Source organism: Pipistrellus hanaki (assembly GCF_964339955.1).
Source record: "Pipistrellus hanaki genome assembly, chromosome: 3".
Taxonomy (NCBI): Eukaryota; Metazoa; Chordata; class Mammalia; order Chiroptera; family Vespertilionidae; genus Pipistrellus; species Pipistrellus hanaki.
In genome coordinates this window covers 139,175,470-139,191,453 of record NC_140505.1, presented here as the reverse complement: position 1 = coordinate 139,191,453, position 15,984 = coordinate 139,175,470, and the positions used below count along the sequence as shown (strand labels likewise).

General features: G+C 39.5%; 1 protein-coding gene across 1 annotated transcript; it reads left to right on the top strand.

Moving 5' to 3' along the window:
* Positions 1–15,016: 15,016 nt before the first annotated feature.
* On the top strand, positions 15,017–15,958 carry LOC311618751 (olfactory receptor 6C65-like; the record flags this gene model as incomplete). The annotated part of the gene is made up of 1 exon (XM_084876330.1): positions 15,017–15,958. One exon carries the CDS (start codon positions 15,017–15,019, stop codon positions 15,956–15,958), a length of 942 nt encoding a protein of 313 aa, XP_084732456.1.
* Between the last annotated feature and the right edge of the window lie 26 nt (positions 15,959–15,984).

The following is a 15,984-nucleotide window of genomic DNA, read 5'->3' as shown; positions in this document are numbered from 1 at the left end:
ATTTGCAATAACATGAATAGACCTTGGGAATATTATGTTAAGCATAATTGAGTCAGACAGAAAAAGTTAAGTACTTCATTCATATGTGGGATATAAAACTTAAAGCAACAAATGAACAAACTTGAAAAACAGGAAAATTTACAGACAGAGACAACAGTATGGTGGTTATCAGAGGGAAGTGGGTAGGGAGGTAATAAAGGGTAAAGGGGACCCACTATATAGTAATGAAAGATTTGGCTTTGAGTAGTGTGCACACAATGCAATATTTAGATGAAATACTATGGAACTGTACACTAGAAACCTGCATCATTTTATTAGGTAAATAGAGGCCCAGCGTGCCCAAAATTGTGTAGGAGTAGCTCGCTTCTGCTTGCCCCAGCTGGCTGCCCTTCCCATCACCGCTCGTGGCTCATTGACTTGCCCTCTGCCCTCATAGCTCCCTGTTGCTCATACTTCTCCGCTACTAGTAGCTCACTGCCCTGCAGTTCACTGCTTGTAGCTCTCCACTGCCAGTAGCTCATGCCCCACCCTGCCCACTGGTGAGAGTTGCCACTCATTTGGTCATGATGGCATTACAGCATGACGGCCATGCACTTTTTATATAAGGGATGTCATTCCAATAAATTTAATAAATAATGATAAAACTGTCTTTTTCATCCAAAACTGGGGTATGAAATTACATTTTTTTTTCTTTAAGTGTCAGCTCTTAGGACATAATTATGCCACAACTCTTGTATAATTATCCTAATAGAGATGCCATTAAAACAGTTGGTTTATGCCATAGTTGTGACTAAGCTATTAGCACAAGTTGTTATTGAAGAAAATGACACTGAGGTTTATTATTGAAGGAATTAAACATCATACATGCAGACAGAGTTTTTAAAAGTAATCTGTATAGTTTTGTCTTAGAATTAGAGGTGTTAATATGAACATATCTATATCTATCTATCTATCTATCTATCTATCTGTCTGTCTATCTATCAAAGCCTATGAGACTATTATGACAGAACAACCAAGCACTATGACACTCACTGAGCACCAGAGAGAAGATGCTCAATGTAGGAGCAGCCCTCAGCCCACAGGCCACCAGGATGCCAGCAAATATCCTGGTCCCTTCTCCCCCTGGGCAGCAGGGCCCAATTCCGATTCTGGCTTGGACCCTGGGCTGGGATGGGGAGCTGGGGGTGGGTGGTGGCGGATGTAGGTTGTGAGGGAAAGCAGAGGCAGTGAGGCAAGGAAGCTGGGAGGTGGGGAACCTTACAGTGGAAATCTTCAGGCGGTGAGGGAAGGAGGAGGCCAGGAGGTCAGAAGGCAGGAAGGTGGGGAACTACGTAGTGGTGGAGCATGGGTGATGAGAGAATCAGGAGGTATGGAGGCTGTGAGGCGGGAACTGAATTTGCCCTCAGCACAGGCCAGGTTTAAGGATCCCACTCATTCAGGAACCTTTGCATTGGGCCTCTAGTGTGTGTGTATATATAATATGAGGCTCCGTGCATAAAATTTGTGCACTGGGTGGAGGGAGGTTGTCCCTCAGTCCAGTTTATGCCCTCTCCAATCTGGAACCTATTTAGGGATGTCGAACTGCCCATTTAGGCCAGATCCTAGCAGGTCTAAGTTTTCATTAGCAAACACAACTTTTCAGGCAGACACAGAGTTGCTAAATCCCTTAGAATTTCCTGGGTGATAATTCCTAGTGGGATCAGGCCTAAATGGGCAGTTGGACATCCTCTCACAATCCAAGATTGCTGGCTCCCAACTGCTCGCCTGTCTGCCTGCCTGATTGCTATTACCCACTTTTGCCTGCCAATCTGATCATCCCCTAACCACTGCCCTGCCAACAGGATCAATGCCTAACTGCTCCCCAGCCAGCGTGATTACCTTTAACTGCCTCCCCCTGCCAGTCCGGTCAAATCTTCCGGACAAAAAGATCAGCAAAGAAAGAACAATCCTAAATGACTCAATAGCTCAGATGGACTTAATTGACATCTTCAGTACATTTCACACCAAAGCCATGGAATATACTATCTTCTCAAGTATATCTTTGAAAATGTTCCACATCGGACATTTTCAAAGATAGACCACATATTGCGTCACAAGCAAAGTCTCCCCAAATTCATGAAGATTGAAATACCAAGCATCAGACCAAAATGGCATAATATTACAAATAAACTTGAATAAAAATAAACTAAAGAATTCAAACACTTGGAAACTGAATAGCATGCTATAGAACATTGATTGGGTTACCAAAAGATCAAAGAAGAAATTAGAAGCATTCTGCCAGAGAAAGAATTCAGAGACTTGGTCATAAGGTGAATGAAAAGAATTGAAGACAATATGTGTAAGAACCAAGAGGAAATGAAAAATGATATCGCTGCTATAAAGAACTCAATAAACAGCATCAATAGTAGACTAGAAAAAGCAGAGGACTGCACCAGTGAGCTATAAGACAAGGTAGGAAAAAAATACCCAAACAGAGCAGCTTCTAGAGAAAAAAAAATTAAAAGGCAGGAGGAGAGCTTAAGGGAACTGTGGGACAACATGAAACAAAACAACATCTACATAATAGGGATGCCAGAAGGAGAGGAAACTGAGCAAAGAGTAGAAAACCTGTTTGAGGAAATAATGACAGAAAATTTCCCTCATAGAGGGAAGAAAAAACTCACAAATCCAAGAAACTCTTGGACTCCCAAGAAAAATGAACCCCAAAACACCGACACCAAGGCACATTATAATTAAATTGCCAAACACCAACAACAAAGCAAGAATCTTAAAAGCAACCAGAGAGAGACAGAAAGTTAACTACAAAGGATCCCCATCAGACTAGCAACTGATTTCTCAACAGAAACACATCAGGCCAGAAGGAAATGGAATGAAATATACAAAGTCGTGCAAAGGAGGGTTCTGAATCCAAGAATAGGTACCCAGAAAATATTGTACCTATCAATCAAAATTGAGGGTCAAATCAGAAGATTCACAGACAAAAATAAAGTCTAAGGGAGTTTATTACAACCAAACCACCAATGCAAGAAATGCTAAAGGGTCTGATGTAAAAAGAAGAAATAGGAAGCTAAGAAGGAACATGGGGGTAAAGAATAAATATGGGGACAAACAAGTACTGTTCAATAATAACTTTAAATGTAAATGGATTAAATGCCCCAATCAAAAGACATAGGGTAATGGAATGGATAAGAAAATAAGACCCATATATCTGCTATCTACAGGAAACCCATCTCAGAAAAAAAAGACCCAAATGAACTGATGGTGAAGGGATGGAAAAATGTTTGTCATGCAAATGGAAATGAAAGGAAAAAAAGCTGGGGTAGCAATACTTATATTTGATGAATTATCAATAGATCACAAAGTGAAGGACATAGAAAGAGATAAGGAAGGCCACTTTATAATACTAAAGGGAGAAATCCAAAAGGAAGAAATAACTCTCATAAGAATATAAGCACCCAAAAGACGAGCACCTAAATACACACACACACACACACACACACACACACACAAAAAAAAAAAAAAAATTTCTGGAAGATAACTGTTGAATGGAGCAGAGACCACCCAAGAGGCAGAGACCCCTACCCAGGAAACAACTCCAAATAGCCAATTGCGGAGTCAAATAACAAATTTATTACAGATTCGAATCTGGGCTGCCGCCACCAGGATGGAGCAGGCGACAAACAGCAGCCAGCAGTTACAAATCCAGCTTTTTATATACATTTCAAAAAAGGGGGGTGGAGGTCCACGGGGCTGGAGCTGACTGGTTTCTATATTGCTTAACCTTGCGGTTGTATGTATCGGCCAGATGGCCTAATCTCCCTTCTTGGTTCGTTCTGTTCTTTTAGCCTTGACTAACCCAGACTGTTGATTTGGCCTTCAGGTCCAGGAGGGGGAGGGATGAGTAACTTTCTACCCTCCAGGCAAGGTCAGTAATTTCCCACTCCTCAGCAAGTAATCAAAGGCCGAAGTCAGATAGCAAAGCTAAAATTCAAACAGCAGTTTTTACCAAAGTATGGTTGCCACTATATTTCATTCCCCACTGGTTTTTTTGTACAAGAGTCAAATCATTGACTCATCCTACTTCTTTGCTCTCTAGTCCCCTAGCACATTTAGCCTTACTTAGCCCCGGACTTTCTCACTTGGTTAGTAAAAATGTTTTTACAGTTATCAAAACCTCTAGTACTACAGTTCCTATTAGTACTGTCCTTTTTCTGTGCAGGAGCTGGGAGTGGTGTAGCCAGGTCTGGGTGCCGTCTACTTCAACAGCCGTGGGCGTGCTCAGGATAACAGTGTAGCGTCCCTTTCAGGTTGGAGTGAGTCTTTGGGCAGGGAACTTCTTTACCCACAGAGTCTCCGGGCTGGAAGGGGTGTACAGGGTCCACGGGGGGCACTGGCAGTGTATCTGGAACAAGCTTATGCATGGCTTCTGGGTAAATTGCAGAGCCTGTAAGGACTTGAGCAAGGGAATGGTTATGAATTCTAGCTTTCAGTTTCTCCCTGACCCCAGGAAGGATGGAGGGAGGTCTACCATACACGATCTCAAAAAGAAGGGGGGAAACCATCCCAGTAGGAGATACACCCGGCCTATAATAGGGCGAAGGGCAGGGGGTTGGTCCAATTTTCACCGGTTTTTAGGACAAATTTAATTAAACTTTTTAGAGTTCCACTCATGCCTGTCCTAAGGCTTGAGTTATACTTTGAGATACCTTGCTACAAAGGCTGGGCTGTTATCTGATCCTATGACTACTGGCAGCTCGACTCTAGGTATAATCTTCTGGAGTAATTTCTTGACTACTACAGAGGCAGTTTCTATCCTATGCTTCAACTTAATCTGAGAAGGTGTCTATAAAAACTAGCATATACTTGTACACAAACTTCTAGTGACTATGCTTTTACCTTACTTAAGCTTCGTAGTATCTGCCTCACAGAAGTTCAGAAGTCTTGATGATACCTAAGTGGGTAACCTGGCGTGACTGGGCAACTAATATCTGACTTAGAGCCTCTGGGACCAACAGTCTGTCATCTGGTAGGGTCCACCAACCATCTGGTCCTTCGATGACTTGCTTCTGTTCAGCCAATTCTTCCTCTTCTTTGGTGTAGGTTGGGGTCTGTCAGGGTTACTAAGACTTGTAAAGGCCCCACTGGTTTTTGGGCATCTTCCTTTGCAGTTTGGTCTGTGGCTCTATTTTCTCTGGCTTTAATTGTCTCCCCTTTCTGATGTCCTTTGCAGTGCACTATTGCAACTGATTTTGGGAGTCAGATGGCCTCAAATGATGGCCACTTCCCAGAGGCACACTGGCCACTCTGCTGCCACAGGGTCTAGTCTCTTAGACAGATAGGCAACAGGTCTCTTCCCGGGACCTAGAGTCTGAGTGAGAATCCCTTTGGCAATGCCTCTTACCTCACTCACGTAAAGGTGGAAGGGCTTCGTGACGTCTGGCGAGGCTAGGGCAGGTGCTGAGATAAGAGCCTTCTTTAGCTCCTCAAAGGCCCGTTGTTCTACTTCAGTCCACTTTAGCGGCTGCGTTCCTCCTGTACGTGTCCCTTCTTAGGTTTACAGTCCTTCTTGATGTCCAAGGAAAACAGTCAGTTTGTCTGGTGGCTCCCTGGACTGATATCTTCCTAGAGGTCCCATTGGCTCTGTCAAGACTGAATAAACTGCCCAGAGCTCACCAGGAAATTAATAGCTTTGCTTCTCACTTGTAAGGTTACCCTTGGGGGATTAATTGAAAGGAGCCCTGGTCCTGTCAGTCTTCTTCCTGGAGGTTAAAAACCCTTGGAGTCTAAGTCTTCCTTTCTTTCAGACCGTCTCTGTCTCTTCTGGCCTCACCTTCTGTCTCTCTCCCTCTCTAATACATTCATATCACTTTCTCTTCCAATCTTTGTTTCTGCTTCTGTCTAAATCCTTCCCTCTCGGACTCCCAGAGTCTTTTTTCTTTCCCTCTCTCCCTGTTTCTCTTTCTCATCACATGCACAACTTTCATAAAAACTTTATTAGCTTTTAAACCTTCTTTCTATGTCCTTCAAAAATCTACAACCATACCTCAAATCTTCTATTATTTTAGAATATTTAGGAAAGGCAGAGGGAAGAGAGAGCAAGTCTAGCACTCTGTTCCCAGTAGCCGCTTGAATTTTAAACTGCCACATTCTTCCTACAGATAAGACTGAGAAGGGGAACAGGAGAATTTTAACTGTGCCTTTAAGTCCCCTAATAGAACAGGGTGAAAAGTGTCCAAGCAGTCATGGGGGGTTAAACCATGTTTTCACATTGTTTTAACACAATTCCAAATAAATTATAAACCTTTGTGATGAAGTCTACTTAAATCTATAGAGTAGGCACACATGACTGAAACCAAAAATGATTCCCAAACAAAATACAAGATGCAGGTACAAGCCCAAATTCAAGCTTACAATTCAATTAGAAATGATAACAATGGCATATGAGAAAAGCAAAACAAAACAAATTAATATGGCTATCACTTTTTCTACATTAAGAGAAAAATATATGACTTGGCCTACTTCCTCACAAGAGGTACACTATAAATTCCCAACAAATTTACTTAGGTCTGTATGAAACAATCTGGAGAGGGCTCAAGCATCATATAGATTCCTCATCTGATAAATGAGAATAAATCAATCCTTGAGATCTTTGATCATTATTGCTTATTCTTAACACATGTAATACAGTTTAGCCTGCCATATTCTAGGCATTTCGTTACTGCAATTAATTTTTTCCTAATTCAATTTATACTTAAGTAGCTATGACTCTGCTTAGCTGATATCAATGATAAAAACTAAACATTGTAAGCAAGGCCATGGAATCACCTGCCACTCCTTGCAGATCACATTCTTTAGCTGAAAACTCCTAGCCATTCATGTAAATTTGTTACCATTATCAACTAGGTAGTTTCCACCTCATGGTGGGGAATTTCAAAAGCTGCTTACAATGACTTGGGAAACCAGTATTAATTTATCTGCTGCCTCCAGCTACTCAAACAACTCCTGGAGGTGAATGGAGGCAGGGAGAGAGCGGGTCCCAGGTGGTGAAGGCAGTGCTGCCACCAGGGCGTTTTCATCAGACTGTCCGCCGCTTGCCTCTTGCTAGCAAAGGTGCAATGGGGGAATCGGTGACCCTTCCAGTGCAATCACACTCCTTGAACTTTCTGACAAGCTCTTACTGATTTTAAAATTATAACTTGAGTTGACACACATACAAGGACCAAGAGGCCCACAAAATATTTTCTTTTTCCTTTAAAGATTTTATAATGTACTGTAATCATTAATCACCTTAAATTTAAATGGCTAATTGAAACAAACAGTTCTGAGACCGTTCCTCCAGCACTGATGAAGACTGGGTGGAGGCAGGTGTCTGAAATAAGATTCATTTAGTTTTTGAGCTCTCTGGGCAGACTTGGCGACTTTGCCAGCTCAAGCTTCCTTCTTGTAAATAGTTACTTTTAGACTTCGGTCTTTGCTTTTAACCTTTTTAGACTATAATTGTTATAACCTCATACCTTCAAATCAATAAACATAGACATAAATCCTGTTAGGCGGGCCGATTCCCCTCTGACAGAAAGCAAAGCACTCCTGGGAAAAAGGAATCCCAGTGGCCACTCGGGGCGGTTTGCTAGCCATCAGAGCACTCAGCTTTAAACAAATTAAAGGTTTCTTTCTTTCTCTCTGCTCGCCTGTGGCCGGGCGAGTAAGACAGACCTGGGAGGTCTCTTTCCCAATTTTCCTTTGTCAAGGAGACAACCACACTCCTTCAGCAATTTGGGGTTATCAAAAAGAACATCAATCTGGATATCAATGTATGGAATTTGGTTCGGATGCCCGGGGCTTCCATAGACTATCCGCCGGACTCCCGTACAGGACCCCATTTCTAGGGTCCCTGTTGAAGGCCAATCAACCCCAAATCTCGGCCACTCCAACTTACAGAGTCTCTGGAGAGTGAAGGCATCTACAGAAACACCATAGCCTTCACCCTTCTCTGAAATCAGAAAAAATTTTTAATCATACATTCAAGGGGACTTAGGTGACTCTCCCTCGAGTTTCCTTGCCCCATTTCTCTCTTTCTTCTCAATCTATAAACAGTTAGGCAACAAATAAGTCCAAAACAAAAATGACAAGTAACATTCTTAGAAACACAAAAAACCAGACATACCACAGCATTCTCTCAGTTTCACCCACTCGAACAACAAGAAACCAAGACCGCAGGTGGGGCGTCCCCCACTCCGGCCGGATCTGAGAACTTCTGGCAGCGTCCCGCCGTTCTCTGATCCCAAGCGCTCGCGAGCAACCAAGAACAAGAAACACAAGGAACAAATGAGGCCTCTACTTACCGGCGCCGTTCAGGTAGTCCGGACGACGAGAATGGGGCGTCTGCCCGTCTGGGGGTCTCTAATCCCGGACGAGCCCCCAAATGTTGAATGGAGCAGAGACCACCCAAGAGGCAGAGACCCCTACCCAGGAAACAACTCCAAATAGCCAATTGCGGAGTCAAATAACAAATTTATTACAGATTCGAATCTGGGCTGCCGCCACCAGGATGGAGCAGGCGACAAACAGCAGCCAGCAGTTACAAATCCAGCTTTTTATATACATTTCAAAAAAGGGGGGTGGAGGTCCACGGGGCTGGAGCTGACTGGTTTCTATATTGCTTAACCTTGCGGTTGTATGTATCGGCCAGATGGCCTAATCTCCCTTCTTGGTTCGTTCTGTTCTTTTAGCCTTGACTAACCCAGACTGTTGATTTGGCCTTCAGGTCCAGGAGGGGGAGGGATGAGTAACTTTCTACCCTCCAGGCAAGGTCAGTAATTTCCCACTCCTCAGCAAGTAATCAAAGGCCGAAGTCAGATAGCAAAGCTATTGATAAAATTCAAACAGCAGTTTTTACCAAAGTATGGTTGCCACTATATTTCAATAACAAGGAAGAGACTGGCAGCAATACAATCATACAAGGGGACTAAAATACTGGGGCATGTATGACAAATCCTCTCAACAAAAAAAATCAGCAAAGAAACATTAATTCTAAATGACTCACTAGATCAGACGGAATTAATTGGCATCTTCAGAACATTTCACCCCAAAGCCACACAATATACATTCTTTTCAAGTGACATGGATCATTTTCAAAGGTAGACCACATATTGGAACACAGATAAAGATGCTTAAAATTCTAGAAGATAGAAATCATATCAAGCATCTTCTCAGATCACAATGGCATAAAACAGGAAATCAACTACAATAAACACAATCTAAAAAAATCAAATAACTGGAGACTAAATAGCATGCTCTTAAACAATGACTGCGTTACCAACGGGATCAAAGAAGAAATAAAAACATCATGGCAACAAATGACAATGAAAACATAACAATCCAAAATCTATGGGACACAGACCTCTTGAGAGGGAAGCTCATAGATATATAAGCCTACTGCAAAAAATAAGAAAAAATGGTAATAAATTACAGAACACTACAACTCAAAGAGTTAGAAAGAGAGCAACAAGTAAAGCCCAGTATAAGCAGAAGAAATAATAAAGATCAGAGCAGAGATAAACAACACAGAGACAAAACAAACAAACAAAAACTTAACAAAAAACAAAAACAAAACAAAAAAATGTAAGACAAAAGATCAACAAAACCAAGAGCTGTTTTTTTGGAAGGATAAACAAGATTAATGAACCTCTTCACAGAAAGAGGTGAAATAACTGACCCCTCTGAAATACAAAGGATTGTTAAAAAATACTATGAACAACTTGACTGCAACAAATTGGACAACCTGGAGGAAATGGACATATTCCTGGAAAAAACATCATTTCAAAACTCAATCAAGAAGAATCTAAAATCTCAATAGGCCAATAACTATGGATGAAACTGAATCAATCATCAAAAACCTTCCAGCAAACAAAATCCCAAGGCCAGAGAGCTTCACAGGGGAGTTTTATCAGACATTCAAAGAAGAACTGAAACCTATCTCCTCTGACTATCCCAAAAAATTCAAGAGGAAGGAATACTTCCAAGCTCATTTTATGAAGCCAGAATCATCCTCATACCAAAACCAGATAAAGACAACACAATGAAAGAGAATTACAGGCCAATATCCCTCATGAACATAGCGCCAAAATCCTCAACAAAATTCTAGCAAATCGCATCCAGCAGTACATCATGACCAAGTAGGATTTATCCTGGGGATGCAAGAATGGTACAATATCCAGAAATCAACAAACATAAACAAATATGATAGATCACATAAACAAATTGAGAGATTAAAGTCCCCATAGTCATATCAATTGATGCAGAAGAAGCATTTGACAAAATCGAACACCATATCTTGATTAAAAAAAAAAAAATCTATCAGCAAGGTGGGAATAGAAGGATCATACCTCAACATAATAAAATCCATACATGACAAACCCACAGCCAACATCATACTCAATGGGCAAAAACTAAAACCATTTCCCCTAAGAACAGGAATAAGACATGGATGGGATGCCCACTCTCAACTCCTATTTGACATAGTACTGAAAGTATTAGCCATTGCAATTAGACAAGAAGAAGAAATAAAAGGCATCCAAATTGGAAGAGAAGAAGTAAAACTGTCCTTATATTCAGATGGCATGATATTGTACATAATAACCTGAAAGACTGCATCAAAAAAATAATTAGACATAATAAATGAATTTGGCAATGTAGCAGAACACAAAATTAACACCAAGAAATCTATGGCATTTCTATACACCAACAGTAAACTTACAAAAGAGAGACTATACAAGCAATCCCATTTACCATAGCACCAAAAAAATTAACATACCTAGTAATAAACAAGTAAGTAGGTAAAAGACCTATACACAGAAAACTACAGGACACTTATAAAAGAGATAGAGAAAGTCATAAATAGATGGAAGAACATATCATGTTCATGGATTGGTAGAATCAACATCATTAAAGTGTCCACACAACCCAAAGCAATCTATAGATTCAATGCACTCCCATTAAAATACCAATGGCATACTTCAAAGACCTAAAAAGAACTCTCCAAAAATTCATCTGGAAACAAAACAGACCCCAAATAGCCACAGCAATCCTGAGAAAGAAGAACAAAGTAGGTGGGATCTCAATATAAGATTTTAAGCTGTATTACAAAGCCACTGTTCTCAAAACAGCCTGGTACTGGCACAAGAACAGATATATATATACGTATCTCAATGGAATAGAATAGAGAACCCAGAAATTGTCCCAAACCACTATGCTCAATTAATATTCAAGAATGGAGGCATGAACATACAATGGACTCAAGACAGCCTCTTCAAAAAGTGGTATTGGGGGAAAATGGACAGACACATGAAAAAAAAAATGAAACTGGACCACCAACTTACACCATACACAAAAATAAACTCAAAATGAATAAAGGACTTAAATATAAGACAGGAATCCATACAGAAACTAGAGGAAGCCAGAGACAATGAAATCTCAGATATATGCCAAAGCGATTTCTTCACCGATACTGCTCCTAGGGCAATGGAAACTGAAGAGAAAATAAACAAATGGGACTACATAAAAATAAAAAGATTTTGCACAGCAAAAGAAACTATCAATAAAACAACAAGAAACCCCACTGTATGGGAGAACATATTTGCCAATGTTACCACAGATAAAGGTTTAATCTCCATCATCTACAGGGAACTCATACAACTTACTAAAAGGAAGATAAATGATCCAATAACAAATGGGCAATGGACCTAAATAGATAGTTTTTATAAGAAAACAGAAAAAAGGCCAAAAGACATATGAAAACATGCTCAAAGTCACTAGTTTTCTGAGAGATGTAATTCAAAATGACAATGTAGTACCATCTCACACCTGTCAGAATGGCTATCATCAACAAATCAACAACTGACAAGTGCTGGTGAGGATGCAGAGAAAAAGGAACCCTCATGCACTGCTGTTGGGAATGCAGACTGGTGCAGCCACTGTGAACAGAATGGAGTTTCCTCAAAAAGCTAAAAATGGGACTTCCATTTGACCCAGTAATCCTACTTCTAGGAATATATCCTAAGAAAGTAGAAACACCAATCATTTGATTTATTAGTATTTTGTCTAGAATTTTTGCATCTGTGTTAATCAGAGGAAATGCTCTCTTAGGGGTTCCGTGTGAGTGTTATCCTTGCCAGGTTTTGGTGGTGTGGCCAAGCAGTCTAAGGTGCTGGGTTTAAACTCCTCATTGTTGTTTGTACTATACACCTCTCTGATGTTAATGTTTTTTAAAAATAATAAATTCCCAAGGATATCTAATTAAAGTTATTCAACTCAATTTAGAGTTTATTCATCAGTAGCATTCCTCTCTAGAGACATTTTAATTCCATTTCTTTGCAAGAATCCCTTGGGAATATTTTGAGGAAAAAAAACTAACATAAAACCACTCTGTTTTCAAAACAATAGTTAGAAAACCAGGGTTCCTGCTGGAAGGTATATATATTATAATCCATCTTTCTTTTACTAAAGAATATAAGATTAAGGAAGATTTTTCTAGCATTTAAAATTAAAATGATATTTTAAGTAAATTTTGGAAAAGAAGAGCTAACTAAATGTCTGGTTTAGGATTAATGCAACTGGAAATAGTTCTTTATATTGTGAGAATTTTCTTTCTCACACACTTTTACTACTGTGCTATGAAGCTTCCCTCTTTTCCATTCTTGTTATTTCTTGATTTTTACTCATGTTATTGAGCCTTTTTCTTATGAACTAAGGGCTTTACTTAATTAACCAGAAAATACAGAACTTTCTCAACTCTACCAATTTCACTGCTAAATATTTTCCTGATCCCCCATTTTTCTTTTTCTTTTACATATTTAGTTTTTTTATGCATTGTTAGCCACATTCCAAGAAAATATAGCCTCTGATTCTTTTGAGTCATCAGTTCAAATTTTAAGACGGCGCTATTTTCGGTCTTTCAGACTTAATATAGATTAACTAATTGAAACTGCCCATAGAGCTTCAGCCACAATGTTACCAACTATTTCTTTTTTATCTTTTTTTAATTCTTTATTACATATGTCTTCTTTTCCCTCCATTGACCTCTCCCTGCCTCCTCCCAGTTCCCAGAACATACCCTCAGCACCCTAGTGTCTGTGTCCACTGGTTATGCTTCTATGCATGCATACAAGTCCTTTAGTTGATCTCTTAACACCCCCCTCCATGCCTTCCCTCTGGGTTTGACACTCTGTTCCATGCTTCTTGGCATCTGGATCTATTTTTGTTCATCAGTTTGCTTGGTCACAAGTTGCAAGGTTTCTTGAATACTTTGCTTACAGTCTGGATGTAGCACCTTTTACCAGCAACTTGGACTATGTCACCTTTCTATCAGTGCCTCCTTGCTCCAAGAACAGTTTTGTACTGGACTTTTTCTTCCATATGTTCCGTCTCACTCTATGCAACCAGGTTCATCTCACCAAGTCCCACCAACACGCTATGTAAGTATGTTATCACATAAGGAATTCAAAGGCAGAAGCAAGTTGTGAAATCTATGAAATGCTCCAAATTAAGCTTCAAACACTGACAATTAAAGTAAGGCAGCAGAGTGTTTGGGTTCAACAATCAAATTGCTACCACTTGGGATTATATTATTATAAGAATTTTTTTTCATTTCTCACCTCATTTATTTTTTCCTATTTCTAATCAGCTTATACAGTAACTTAGGTCCCTTAACTTGGTTGTTAGAATCTCTTTTAAAAAGCAATATGTTATCATTTAATTCATAAAAAATAAATTTACATTCTGTTTGCTTATTTAGTAATATATATGTACTAATGTGTGTGTTTGTGTGTGTGTGTGTGTGTGTGTGTGTGAGTTTAGTTTTGATAGTCCAGATTCTTTTGCTATTATTAATTATCTATATAGGTGGGGCTGATATAAAATAATCTCAGAATATTTGGGGGAAAAACTAAAAAACTAAACTTTAGAATGGTTCATTTTCAAAGAATGATAGAGTATTATGCTAAATGAAATAAGCCAGGCAGAGAAAGATAAACATCACATGATCTCACTTATTTGTGGAACAAAATGAACGGCATAAACTGACTAACAATCACAGATCCAGAGACTGAGAAAACGTTGATCATGATGTCAAACCTCTGGGAAGGTGGGGGTCAGTGGGAGTAAGGGGAAGACACCAACCACTTGTATGCATGCATATGAGCCTAATAATGGACACAGGCAACAATGGGGTGGGGCATTAGTGGGGGGTGGGGAGTAATGGGGGAATAGGACACATATGTAAAAAATAAACAATTTTTAAAAATAAATAAAAGAATAAATAAATAAATAAATAAATAAATAAATAAATAAATAAATTCAGAAAATAAAACATGTGGTCATTGGTGAAATAGTCTAATGAAACTAATATAATATTTTGCATTTTATACTTCATTTTTATACACATATGAACAACTTTTAAGAGAAAGTAAAAGACATTTGGTAAGGAATGGTTTTATTTCTTTTAAATATGTTTTTATTTATTTCAGAGAGGAAGGAGAGAGAGACAGAGAGAGAGAGAGAGAGAGAGAGAGAGAGAGAAACATCAATGATGAGAGAGAACAATTGATTGGATGTCTCTTGCACACCCTTTACAGGAGATTGATCCCTCAAACCGTCACATGCCCTGACTGGTAATCAAACTGTGACCTCCTGGTTCTTGGGTCAATGTTCAATCATTGACCCACGCCAGCTGGTTAAATATATTTTTCTTGTACAGATGTGTTCATTAGACCTATCAAGTGACTCACTTAATATTAAATGGCTAGTGATCTACAAGGCAGTTGATAAGTATAAGTTTCTTTGTCCTGGCTCACGTGTCTTTTCAGAATTCAGTAAAACTTGGTAGCTAATTTATTGGCCCATTATATTAAAAACAGTATTTTTTAATCTGGCAGAGGTGATTTAAAAAAAAAATCTTGTACTCACTAAATCATTGTTTTCTCTTTGCAGTTACAGATGTGGAAGAAATTAACAATAAGAAATGAAAAACCAAACATCTGTAAAAGAGTTCATTCTTCTAGGATTAACAGATGACCCAAAGTTAAATGTTGTAATTTTTATATTTCTATTTCTCACATACATCCTGAGTATAACTGGAAACATGACAATCATCACCCTTACTTTGATAGATTCACACCTCAAAACCCCCATGTATTTTTTCCTCAGGAATTTCGCTTTCCTAGAAATCTTATTTACAACAGTTTCTATTCCTAGATTCCTGGTCAGCATCGCAACAGGGGATATGACCATTTCTTATAATTCTTGCATGGCCCAGGTATTTTTTGTCATTCTCCTTGGTGCAACAGAATTTTTCCTTTTGACTGCTATGTCCTATGATCGGTATGTGGCTATCTGTAAGCCACTGCACTACACAGTAACAATGAATAGCAGAATCTGCAACCTGCTTGTCATTAGTTCTTGGCTGACTGGCTTTCTCGTTATCTTCCCACCTGTGATCATGGGACTTCAACTGGAATTCTGTGACTCCAACATCATTGACCACTTCACCTGTGATTCTTCTCCATTGCTGCTGCTCTCCTGCATGGACACAGCCTTCCTAGAGCGCCTGGCCTTTTTTCTGGCGGTACTCACGCTTATGATAACCTTGACATTAGTGATTCTTTCCTATGTATTCATCCTGAAAATGATTCTGAGAATCCCCTCTGCTGAACAAAGGAAAAAGGCCTTTTCCACTTGTTCCTCACACATGATTGTTATCTCTATTTCTTATGGAAGTTGCATTTTCATGTATGTCAAAACTTCAGCAAAAGAAAGAGTGGCTTTGACCAAGGGTATAGCAGTGCTCAACACCTCTGTTGCCCCAATGCTAAACCCATTTATTTACTCCTTAAGAAACCAGCAGGTAAAGCAGTCCTTTAAGAACTTGGTCAAGAAATGTTTTTCAAATAAATTTTCATCATAAATTTATGGCCTGAACTTTATTTAAGT